The sequence below is a fragment of the Odontomachus brunneus genome, unplaced genomic scaffold, assembly GCF_010583005.1.
Source record: "Odontomachus brunneus isolate Ranch 3 - 2012 unplaced genomic scaffold, Obru_v1 Obru_scaffold_090, whole genome shotgun sequence".
NCBI lineage: Eukaryota > Metazoa > Arthropoda > Insecta > Hymenoptera > Formicidae > Odontomachus > Odontomachus brunneus.
In genome coordinates, this window is record NW_022639540.1 from 1,067,262 (window position 1) to 1,079,712 (window position 12,451).

The window sequence follows — 12,451 nt, forward strand, 5'->3', positions numbered from 1 at the left end:
TATATATATATATATATATATATATATATATATATATATATATATATATATATATATATATATATATGGTTTTGCATCGACGACGCAAATCCGTACATGTTTATGCCAACCAATCGCAGAATAACTGAGTAGCTGGTCACATGACCAAGTTGGCGATTCTCTTTACTAGGTTGTCTAGGTTGCATATCTTCCCTGTCTGCACAGCGTGGCAAGAACGTTACAAGCACGTCATTACGACGTTATTACGTCTAGTGACGTGCTCACTACGTCCGGTGCTGTCAGGGTTGTAAGTATTAGTATCTGGGGCACATTTTAAGAAATGTTTTGCTGTTTTCTCGATAAAACTTTCCTAAAATTTTAAAATAATTTTTAAGTTTTTACAAATTAATTACCAAAAGGGGTCGAGGGTGCGTATCTCGTTAAGTACTGTCGCACAGTGTTTCGCAGTGTCCGTTCTTATGGACAAAAGTCGGTATTTGAAATCTATAAATAATATATTAGAATAAAATTTTCCAATTTTATTGAATCGTAAAAATATTAATAGATTAATATTTCTCGATGTTTTCTACACCGATTAAAAAAATTAAATTTCGATCATTTTTCAGGAAGTTATGAGCAAATGAAAATGCACTAAATAAAATTTACCCACGTTTTAGATTTACGCAACTTTGATGTTTAAGATTTTAAGATTAAAATCAGTATAAATTTTGGTTGTATTCTTAATATAATTATTACAAAATGGTTTTTAGTCTTGATGTCCTAAAGTTATGTTATAAAATGTTTATTATTTAAATTAAAAAATCTTTGATAGTAAAAGGTATAAAAGGTACAATTTAATGTATTTTTAATCTTTTAAAATATGTATATTGCTGCTTGCCTAATATATTCAATTTGTAAATGTTGTTAAAATTTCCAAAAGTAACTTTCGATTGAATTAGCGGATTATTAAGCGGCAAGATTCCAACTCAAATTATTGTTAAAGAAGAAATTGAGAGAGAGAGAGAGAGAGAGAGAGAGAGAGAGAGAGAGAGAGAGAGAAATTTTTAGTTAGAACTCTGCAGCTTAACCATCTGTTAATTTAACCGAAGTTTGGTCGAAGTAATATCCGGTTTTACCAACGTCGATTTAACCTTAATAAATTTAACCAGTTTTCAAACAAAGACTTAAACTTACAAACATTCGCGAAGTGTGTGTCTCCGATTTCGATGAAACTTGGCATATTTATAGAGTGGCCAAAAATAAGAGACTCATATTTTTTTTATCGGCAATGGCGCAGGTTTAAAGGATGAAACTATCTCTCAAAGTTTCATGCCCTTTTTACTATCTCTGTAACTATTGGAGATAGAAAAAAACTTTTTAGACCAAAGTTATGCGGCTTTTATAAAAAATAAAATGGGCTAAAAAGTTTTTTTAGCGAATGTTCCTTGTTAGATTAAGATTTTATCGACATTAAGAATGTTAGTAGGACCGCAGCTAATGTCCGTTTCTACCCAGAGAGCACAATATTTCCTGAGGACGTCCTAAAGACGTTCTGAGGACGAAAAAATGTTCTCAGGACTTCCTCAGGATATACTCTGGATGTCCTCTGGACATCTGTGTTGTTAGAGTAGTAACTTTGATCAACTTGACCGGCTAGTTATTCCAACGGAATTGATCAATCGCATCTGTCAATTCTGACTAACGAGAAATGCGATTGGTAAATTCTGTTGGAATAACAAATCGGTTAAGTTAACCAAAGTTGATAAAAACGGGCATAATAGAAGAATCACATTGCGTTCAATATCTGACGTATCCGATATCCAATAGGAGAATTGGTTTTCTGAAGATAAAAATGTCGCTAGCTAGAAACTCTAGCAAAGAAACTCTATTATTGGATACTGTATCGTTGCACGTCGGATGTCAGACGCAGTGTGATTCCTCCATAAGTAGATAATTTTCAAGTTCCAAAAATGTTTTTCAAATTTGGCGCTATGTAGTTCTTCAAATTGGTGGAAAATGGCGTCTTAAGCCCGTATCAGACTACCGACTGCACAGGCCGACCCGACTGCCGACTACGATTGCCGACTCTCAATGGACCAATCACAATGAGACACCGAGTCGGCGCCTTACTGTGATTGGTCCATTGAGAGTCGGAAGTCGTAGTCGGCAGTCGGGTAGGTCTGTGCAGTCGGTAGTCTGATACGGGCTTTAGGAATCGTCTACAACGGTCGGGTTTTTAGATCGGTTACATTTTCATTGTGAGCACTAGTTTGCGAATCGATTATATATATGTTTCTTTCGCGTAAATTCGCGAAAAATGAAAAGTTTACATACATATTAAATAAATAAAAATACATGCTCGATTCACAGACTAGTACTATTCTTAATAGTACAGATGTCCAGGAGACATCCTGAGAAAGTCCTGAGGACATTTGTTCGTCTTCACGACGTCCTTAGGACGTTCTCAGGAAATCTTGTGCTGTCTGAGACGACTTCAAGACGTGACTGCGATCGCATTGTAGACGACTCTTTAGGTCTTCCGAATTGGCGCATTGCTGCTTCTAGAAGTTAGCAGTTCTAATATATACTCAGATAGCACAGATAATTAAAAAAAAAATTCAAAAAAATTCAAAAGAATTCTTCAAAGTTTAGTTCAATGAAAAGAATTCTTTTTGCAAAAAGAACTCTTTTTTTCTAAAAATGAATTCAGAATTAATGACATACGACTGAATTCTTTTTGAATTCTCTGTGCTATCTAGGTAAGTACGAAGAGATGCAAAGGTGCTCGGCACCGGCGATGTAATGGGTGCATTATATATTCCGTTTTTATAGGAATTTCATCCGAGTTCTTACTTTCGTTTTGGTTCTCGGTATGTTCTTCATCAAAGACACTTCACAGGGATGTCGTGGATTTCAGACTCAACGGCAGCGATGAGAAATCGTCAAGCCGCGACGATTTCACTCAATTAGACATATCCGCACGCCGATTACGCGAATCGATGTTTTTCGCGCGCACTCGCAACGCACCACTGCAAAAAGCGATCGATTGCGCGCGCGGAACCGTTTAACGGCTTAATCGCAATTAGCCAAAGAAGATCGGTATGCCTCTCACGCGCGGTATTCCATTATTCGAGAGCGACAGCCGATGCGTAAGACTCGCATGGTATTTCACGTGCGAATCGCCGCGCGACGTTTGGAAATCGGCGATTTACGATTGCGCAAACTGCGCACAGCCGCGCGAACCGGTAAAAAACGCGACACACCACCTTGACGACGAACGTGGCACGAACGACGTGTCGTGCCGCGCTCTTCCGCGCTCGTCGACTTCCGTTTATCGGCGATCTCGCGCAGAATCGACGTCCAAATATGCGCGAATTGCGAAATCGTATCCCACAGCGTCGCCGTCGGGCATTCCCGTTGTCGGAGGCAGGAATGAATAGCCCGGTTACTTACCCACCATCGCTCGTTATTGCTCAACAGGGGCAACTTATGAGAGCGCAAGAAGGTATATCTGCGCCGTGTACGAGGAAGTATACCGGGTGTCTCAGAAACTGCGAGCCAATCTGTGAGTCGCGACGGTATCTTGCCATATTGAGATGAGGCAACAGTTCTAATTATGGGACTCTAAGGTTAATATTATATTAATTTACATAAATTTAAAACAAAATTACTAGACTTCAAATTAGTTTATTTCTAAATAAAAAAGAAATAATCAGAAACATTTATGCGTAAATCCTACTAGGAATCCTACAGCAAGTATTACTCGTAACAATTTTATATTAATAACGTCTATATTTGCACTGTTTTAGTCAGTACAGAATATTTGTATGTATGCCGCACAACTTATTAGCAGTTTTATAAATCTGCACTGATATTCTAGATTTTCTTCTGAAATATTAAGAATATTTATGAAAATAACTTTAGAATATAATTGTAAAAGAATACAAAAATTTTTTCTGTGTTTTTATTGTATATAATGCATATTTTTTTAATACATTAATAAACCAAGAGTATCCCGAAATTGGGATTCAACTCATAATTGAAACTGTTACTTTATGTAGCTATTCAGATATGAGCGATCAAGAACGTAATGAATCCTGGAAGTTCTCGGGATGACTTCGACTTCAAACTTGAAGTCGATTCCTGGGCACATATTATGGAACTGTTCAGAATGAATTTCGACCGGAATAATTCCGTCATTCCCACACTAAGAGAAATAATATTTGAAAAAAGAAAATCCTTGTTTTCTTTAATTTCTTTATTTTTGACATATAAATTACTTGCATCGATGCATTTTATATTATTCAACAAAGAAAAATATATCCTTATTATTCAGAAATAATTTTTATGAATGGAAAGCATAAAATATTACATTGAGAATATAATGTCTTAAATGTCAAAAGAAGAGATATCATTATCATAAAAATAATCATATTGTACTTATTATAAGACTATTATAATATTCAGAAGAAAACTATAACATTGGTGAAATTCAAAACTACAATTTTTCTATCAAGATTATATATCTTTGCTTATATATAAAACAATGATTGTTAATTTGAGTATATTAGCTTTAAGCGCATATTAATTTCTCTCTTTTTCCGTAGAAATAAAAGATATTTATTCAATGAGTATTGCATATATAATACAACATATTTATTTAAATTAATATAAAATATCTTCTAAATAGGAAATTATACATTTTCTTAAAGCTTTAGTATTTCATGAAAGCAATTGTTTGTTTTATTTAAATATAAAATGATTTAGTTTGAAATAAATATATTATTAATAGCCACCGAATACTTTCTATTTTTTAAATATGTATTTCTCTCAGTATAGATTTTTATCGTGTTCTGTAGGAAAAACGGAATTATTTTGATCGAAATCTCCGTTCCGAACAGTTCCACAATACACGAGAAAAAATACTTAAAAATTTGTTCACAGAAATAAAGTTTATATCTCCCCCTTTCCCCCCCAAATAAATTTTTAAATATTTTTTTCTCAGTGCTCTGGTTTGAGTGCGCGACTTCTGGCATGCCCTGTATAGTAACGCGCCTCGGTTAATCGTCTATCGAGCTGATAATTACTACAGTGAGTTTGCGAAAGTCCCAGTTCGCGCGTTTCGCGAAGGATCGCCGAGAGCAACTGACGATTTCGTTTAAGCTCGTTATGTACTTCACCGCGTCGCTCGGCGACGCTGAGACATCGTCGTTGAGAATCTCATGTAGCGAATTATCTCCGTCAATTTGTATTTACTGACAGAGTTTGAGAGTCGCAGACATTTCCGTGCGGCCAATTTTCGCGCATGCGTACGTCACGCTGATTAGCCGATATTAATTAAATTACATTGCATTTTTTATCCTTCTTGCGTACATTTCAAGGACGCAGCAATCTGCGGACAACCCGGAAGGTTGCCGACGAAGTGGCGCATTAAGAGAGCATTTTGTGAAGTATACTTCGCGATGCTTCAGTAACGACATTTTTCACGTGGCCACGATCAGCGGACAACTAATGGTGCAGGACATCAACTTCGTTTCATACATAGACGTGTAAAGTCCGCGCGGACGTTTATGGAGATTATCTTCTTAGTTACAATTCACTTCGAACAGCGACAATGAATTGGCGTGATGAGACCGGCAACAGTCGCGGGTCAAGGAACTGTTATGGGTCTCCGACGTGTTCGTTCGCGATGCGTTATGATTTAGGCGTTACCGCACAAGCCGTTCTTTTCCGCCTCGGGGAATCTCCGAGCGTGTACTCCTCCATCGCCAGCCCCGCTCGCTGTCGAGGTGTAAACTGGCTATGTCGAAAAACCCGTCTAAAAACAGCCGACAATCTTCATTAAGCTCCAGCGGGCGTGGGCGAATAGACGCTAATTATATCGCACGAAGCGCAACCTGAAATGGGACGAAGGGAATATAATTTACGAAACTAGTTACGTCTTGAAGTTACCGTCCGTCCCGTTTCTCAAAGCTCGTTTTCAACACAGGTGTATTTATCGGCGATTAGGCGCGAATAATGTATTTACTTGAGAATTCATTGGTATTCTCTACTTCATGTATACAATTGCAAAATAGTCTAGACATAATGAAGTTGGGAGCTCACCAAACTATTAAAAATTGAGAATCATTACTGTGTGATGTGCTTGCCAAAGTAGATTATTTATAATCATTATTATTATTAATTTTTATTAGTATCATTATTATTATTGATTATATTATTTAGTGTTCTTAATTATATTATTATTACGTTCGTAATAACTCTTAATTTTGACAATTTTGTGAGCCCCCAACTTCGTCGTATCTAAACCACTCAGCATCCTACTGTACGTAATGCTTGTTGAACGTGTTAGTTCATATTCGTATATGGAAAGTCGCCATGAAGTCAGAAGCTCTGGTGACGACGTGTTCGAATTCCAAATAAGACAGAGCCCCATCGCCGTCAATATCGCTTTCCTCCAGAATTTTTCGACACACGGTAGCTATCTCTTCAGCGCTTAGCCCACCTCGAGTCAGCTGCCGACAGGTGCGTTCCAGGTCTCCCAGACCCAACACTCCGTCTTCGTCGAAATCTGTTCACGGAAAACTACTGCTTGATTGATGAAGGACGAAATGTAGAAAGTAATCATTGGCGCAACATTGTCGGAGCACGGCGCGTTCAGTTAAATAAATTGTTCGCTGCGAGAATATCACATATTTGTATCAAACACGAATATAACAAATTTTTATTTGATTTGAATTCTTAAATATTCGTAATTTGACTCGAGCGAGTTTTCTTCTGGTTGCATTAATTCAAAATTCACAAGAAATTAGCTTTATATTGCAAAACAGTTTAGATATAACAAAGTTTGAAGCTCCCCAAACTATCGAAATTGAGAATTATTGCCGACTGATTTGTGCAATAATAATATAATTAATAATATATTAATTAAGAACACTAAATAATAATATACATAATAATACTTCATAATATAACTAGAATTACAAGATTATCGGTAATGACTCCCAATTTTGACAGTTTGGTGAGCTCCCAACTTCATTGTGTCTAAACCGTTTGCAACCCATTGTACATACATGGTCTTGCATTGTTGACTTTTGTAGTCTAACGGAATTAATATTAAGTCTATCTATGATAAATGGTATACCGTCAAACGCGTATCTCTGTACGTTTTTTTCTTTCACGTAGCTACATCCGCGAGTAAAGTTCGTCCATGAAATAATTCTACAGGTGAAAAACAATAAATAGCGTGATAGGAACGAACAATTTATGGCGAGAGAGGAACATCGGGCGGAGGTATAATTATGACGCTACGCGTCGGCAAAATCGATCGGCTCTTCCGTGCAAATATTCTCGTGCATCGTGGATATCGTGTCTGAACGCCGTATGTACTTCTCATCCCGCGAAACAACTACACAAGTACAGCAAGGGTCGACCTCCAGGCTCTCTCACGGTTCGTCCGTCCGTCCGTTCGTCTGCCCGCCCGTTCATCCGTCCGTCTGGTTCACCTGGTGGTCTGTACCGTAAATTTTGAAGGCGTAAAAGACTTTCAGATCCCGCGGTGCCTGCTCGGAGAACACGGACATCATCTCGAGAAATTCCTCGAAGCACATCCCATCACAGCCGGACGTCGCATGTCCTGAATCCTGGCGTCGCGTGAAAACTTCCGAGATACGTTCCCTAAATGGGTTCTCCTGAGAAAAAAAATAATAAAAAGGACAGAACAAAAAGACACGAAACACAATGAAAAGGCAGAGAATAGAATAGAAATAGAATAGAGTTTAGAATAAATCTCGCGTGACAATAAAATTTCGATCTGTGGGAATTGACGAAAATGAAAATTGAAAATTTTGTGAAGAATATACGTGTCTTGCATTGCTGTATATATTGTATGCATATGTGATGCGACATATATATATTTTTAATACGTTTGAAATTCATTTAATATAATTGAATCATAAACCTTCAATTCGGGAATACGAGCCAAATACGAAAGAGGTAGACGGAGAGACGCCGCTTCTTGCGGCGTCATAGTACGTGGTATCATACCAGGGTCCCCTATCTCACGAAATCTCTTAAATATTCTGAAAATTGTTCAAGAACAATCTCGGTAATTTAGTGCAGATTAGTAGAATTTACGAGACAACAGTGCAAACGCGCAAATACATCACCTCAGGATTTCCTTGCGCGTGAAAAAAGTGCAATCCTGATAATCCTCAAGTTGCTCCTCGGTGAAGGTCGCCACTTTATTTCCCATCGCACTCTTATTAAATTATCCTTTTTTCTTTTATCTCGTTGCACATATGTAATATTGTTATCTCTCACTAATAGATAGTTGCTCTGTATCACTTATTATTAAGACGTAATAATAGAGGATATAAAATACTGAATAGAATATTAAAATGAAGGAAAAAGACTTTCCAGTTCGAATCGTGCAAAAGGGTATGTTACATTGACGGCAGAATAGCAAACACTGAGTTTTCGCACCCCCGATGTACGATACGAAATCGTACAATCTAATAACCAGGGTGTGTCCCGCCACTCCCATCTTCAGGGACGCTTCGATGTTGGATTTACGACAAATTGCGACCTACTTTTGCACTCTATTACGACCTTATTTCGTTGACACGCGACAACGAGCATTACTTCTGAACGTTGACGCGCGAATATTTTATTGACAATCATAATGCAATCAAACTTGTCAAATTGCAGCATATTAATTGCTTTAAATAAGTACGTAATGGTTTTATTGTAAAGAAAATAAAAATTGCAAATGCAATCGCAAGTTACAATACTATCTTAGTCCCTCAGATGTAGTGATCCTCGTACTCCTCTTTGCAATCTTGCAGATTGTGAACGCACTCCACGAATTCGTCTTCGTCGAGTCCAGAATCCATGAAGGCATGGAATTTCTTAATACTTCTTATTCTCTTGGTTTGTTTGAGCAGTGTCTCGTACATTGCCGCGATGCTGCCGTTGCTGTGCATTCCAGCCATCACCGCAACCGACTTTACATCTGAAAATAGAAAAAGACAAGTACATCAGCGTTTGTTGTTTAAAACTCCTAGTCCCTCGCTGTGGAACTCTTGATTGATGATGTCAGAAACAAGGAAACACATACCAAAATTCCTGCAAAATATATCGAAATAAAAAGACATATAAAAAATGATACAATCTATTAAGCACACCTCTAAAACACAGCGCAAACGCTTCCTATTTTGCTCTAACAAGTAATAAATAACCGTACAATTAACGTGACGTACAATCTTTATTTGTTAACCCACATTTTCTCATTATCACGTAAATTTTATAGTTATTTATTGATTGTTAGAGCAAAAAGAAAATTTCGGAGTATTTTGGAAGTGTGTTTAATCGGTTGCAAGTATCATTTTTTGGATATGCAGTCAGTGGCTCCTGATTCCACTGCTGCAAAATCCTAGACTGATGACGTTAGAAGCGAGAAAACTCATGCCAAAAATTCTTGTTATTTTCAAATAAAAAAATATTTTATGAAAGAACACTTCACACAGGTCGCATACTTGTAAAATATCAAAAACTATCCTTTTCTCTTGATAATCAATGAATAGTCTTAAAATTAACGTGGCATGCAACCTTCCTCTTTAACCTGTTCTCATTAATTTGCCACGTTAATTTTAAGGCTATTTATTGACTGTCAAGGGAAAAAAATATTCTCTTTTTTTCGGAGCATTTTACAAATATGCTCCAGCGACTTAAAGAGAGAGAGAGAGAGAGATAGAGAGAGAGAGTATTCTTTCATATAAATATTTATTTTAAAATAGCACGCAAGAATTTTTGGCATGAGTTTTCTCACTTCTAACGTTATCAATCTAGGTTCAATCTCTCCGCTGCAGTTGGACTAGTAGTTGGATTCTATAACTCGCTAACTATCGTTAACAACAATATGATTAGAATTATGTCGTTGCACATCGTTCCTAACATACCTGCATAACTATTAGCTACAACTCGTTGACAACAATTAACGAATTATAGGATCCAACTACAAGAACCTTAATCTGAATATTATTTTTTTTAATAATAAAGAAAACGTACCAGTTCCTACGGGCCAGCCGGCAATGCTGCCATCCTCGGTTACATTATTATTGAAAATTTTCGGGTATGGATCAACGATTTTGAGCGGTGCCTCGACGTCGGAGAAATAAGTGGCCGACGCGTGACACGTACACGCCAGATAGAGCGTCATCATCTCGTGCACACTAGAGCATCGGTACGCAGGCTTGGATATTTGCTTGTTGGCTTGTTGAATAGGTCGCTTCATTCTGTCTTGGGAAATCCCTCGCAACACTATACTCTGCATATTATTGTCCATAGGTATATCGCAGCTCGGGGTCAGGCTTGTCCATAGTTGTCCCTCGAATTCATCCAGCACATCTATCAGGTCCGTCTTTATCTTCATTGGAAATGGCAGGCTCAAACTAATGGCTGCAGCTTTGCGACCCAATTTATTCAAATCAGCGCACAAGTCGGATAAACTGACATTCGGATATCTCTTGGTTCTGTACCTCAAAGTCAACGTATCCAAGGCGGTCGCTAATATCGCGCTACTATGATATTTCAATTCCGCCTTGTACGTTATATTATCGAGTTTACGTGGATCAGCTGCAAATGGCCAACCGACTTGTCCACAAGAGAGTGGACTGTAGAGTGACGAGTGCTCTCCAATGTGCTGCCAGCACAACGCCGTATTGACAACTTTGATTAAATCGGACGCACTCGGTTCAGCATTATTGAAGTCTATACATGGAAATGTCAAGATACTCTTTCCGTACTCGTCACGTAAATGTTGAATACAGGCGGCTCCAAGACCAGCAAAGCCGTCGGTAGAATCCACAAGTACCTGTTTTACAAAGTCCAAGTATCAACTTAAAGTAACCAACATCTTGCATTTGGCTCTTTTTGGTTAACAGTTTTTTTTACATTAATTTTTTAGGAGCCGTGTAGATATAATTAGTTATATTAATATTGTCATACCAATATAAATAATCATTTTTACAGTAGTAATATTAGTTAAGTATTATTGTCAATAATATTGAATAAAGAGTAACTTAATCAAGTACAAATAAATATATAATAAAGTAATGCTGAAGTGATATACCTGAAATCCTTGCATCAAATCGCATTCTTCTATATAGGATCTTATCTTGTCAGAAAAGTCATCACAGAACTCTGTAGTCCATAAATTGCGACCATATGTAAATATATCAAATGGTCTGTTTATACAATTATGTGAATACTCTTTGATAACTGTTAATGATCTTGGATGAAATACAGGTAAAAGATAATCAGCCCATGATTTCATATCATTTTCAACATTAGTTGAAATTGAATCTTTAGCTTCATCTGGTTCATTCGATGCCTCTATGGACGGTATCTCTGGATTAGGTAGTTCAGTATTGGCAATTTCCAATTTCCCAACATCCCATAGTTGATCATTCGAGGTGGATGCTATGCTTGTAGGTTTTGTATCATATAAGATACCTTGTTCATATATAGAGCCTATTCCTCCTTTTAAATCTGCTATTAAAAGTCTCGGTGTAAATGTAACTTGTTTCTGTGAAATGCAACTGCCCGATTATAATTATTATTTTAATTAACTACTTTTATAACAATTATACGTACTATACGTATTCATAATTAATAATTTTCTAACATTCTTACCTGTAGATTTTCACCTTCTCTGTACAGCACATCGTGATTTATTTCAGCCAGATCTTTTGGATCGTATGTGAAATTAGAGGTCTGCAACAAAAGGTCTTACAGTGCATCATGATCCTTAAAAGAATTACAGAAATATGTTGAGATTTGTGAAGAGAACATTGTAAAATTAATACCTGTAGATTCCACCAGTGTGTACCAATAAAATTGGCATAATGTCCCAATTGAATAGTCAATATCTCCCGCGCCATTATATCTCTCGAATCTCTATCCTGTTCTATTGAGAGAAATATGTCTAAATATACTAATCGATTGTAAGGCTTATGCTTTTTTCTTCTTTAGATTGACATCTCTTCTGAAATGTAATACGTCTTGACAATAAAGTATCGACTATCACACACAATTGCTTGGGTGTAAACGAAGGTTAAAATGGCTGCGTTCCGAAATTCACTGCCAGTACTGAAATTCTATAATATACGTAACATAAACTATAGATTTTCAGTACTGGCAGTGCATTTCGGAACGCAGCCAATGAATGAACTGAAGAACCAATCAGAATCTTTGAGTCTAAAGAAGAGGTAACTAGAATTTTAGTTGGGTTTAAGGGTGCCGTCCCATTGAGCACGGATCGGAACGCCGGATCGGATTTCTTACTATAATGAGCGTTCCGTTCTCTAGTTCCGTTCCGTAAAAGTTTCCTCTACCAGTCCCATGTAGCAAAAACGGAACGGATTTCTAGTTATAAAATATATTTCACTCTTCAATTAAATATTTCAGAATA

General features: G+C 37.0%; 3 protein-coding genes across 7 annotated transcripts in view; 1 reads left to right on the top strand and 2 right to left on the bottom strand.

The window, feature by feature from the left end:
* LOC116848158 overlaps positions 1-10,475 on the top strand; it is a 62,549-nt gene extending 52,074 nt beyond the window's left edge. For 2 of the 4 annotated variants that reach the window (XR_004378915.1, XR_004378916.1), the window contains exons 3-4: positions 10,039-10,222; positions 10,327-10,475. Coding sequence is in view for 1 of the 4 variants with exons in the window: in XM_032823975.1 (XP_032679866.1) it covers positions 10,327-10,360 (34 nt within the window). In the remaining 3 variants the exon portion in view is untranslated. Of the gene's footprint in view, positions 1-3,459; positions 4,377-10,038; positions 10,223-10,326 lie in introns of those variants that run through there. The other 2 variants (XR_004378917.1, XM_032823975.1) reach the window with 2 other exon arrangements.
* On the bottom strand, positions 4,722-8,440 carry LOC116848156 (calcium and integrin-binding family member 3-like). The gene is made up of 4 exons (XM_032823973.1): positions 8,148-8,440; positions 7,940-8,060; positions 7,499-7,670; positions 4,722-6,550 (listed from the first exon to the last, which is right to left on the bottom strand). Exons 1-4 carry the CDS (start codon positions 8,231-8,233, stop codon positions 6,333-6,335), a joined length of 597 nt encoding a protein of 198 aa, XP_032679864.1. The 5' UTR covers positions 8,234-8,440; the 3' UTR covers positions 4,722-6,332.
* Positions 8,594-12,126, bottom strand: LOC116848153 (protein misato). Of its 2 annotated transcripts, none has more exons than XM_032823959.1 (5): positions 11,847-12,126; positions 11,674-11,754; positions 11,111-11,566; positions 10,048-10,852; positions 8,594-8,992 (listed from the first exon to the last, which is right to left on the bottom strand). In XM_032823959.1, the coding sequence occupies exons 1-5, from the start codon at positions 11,919-11,921 to the stop codon at positions 8,784-8,786; spliced, it is 1,626 nt and encodes a 541-aa protein (XP_032679850.1). In that variant the 5' UTR covers positions 11,922-12,126; the 3' UTR covers positions 8,594-8,783. The 2 variants fall into 2 exon arrangements, with proteins under 2 accessions (XP_032679850.1, XP_032679851.1); XM_032823960.1 differs by having other exon boundaries at positions 11,111-11,579.
* Positions 12,127-12,451: the final 325 nt, after the last annotated feature.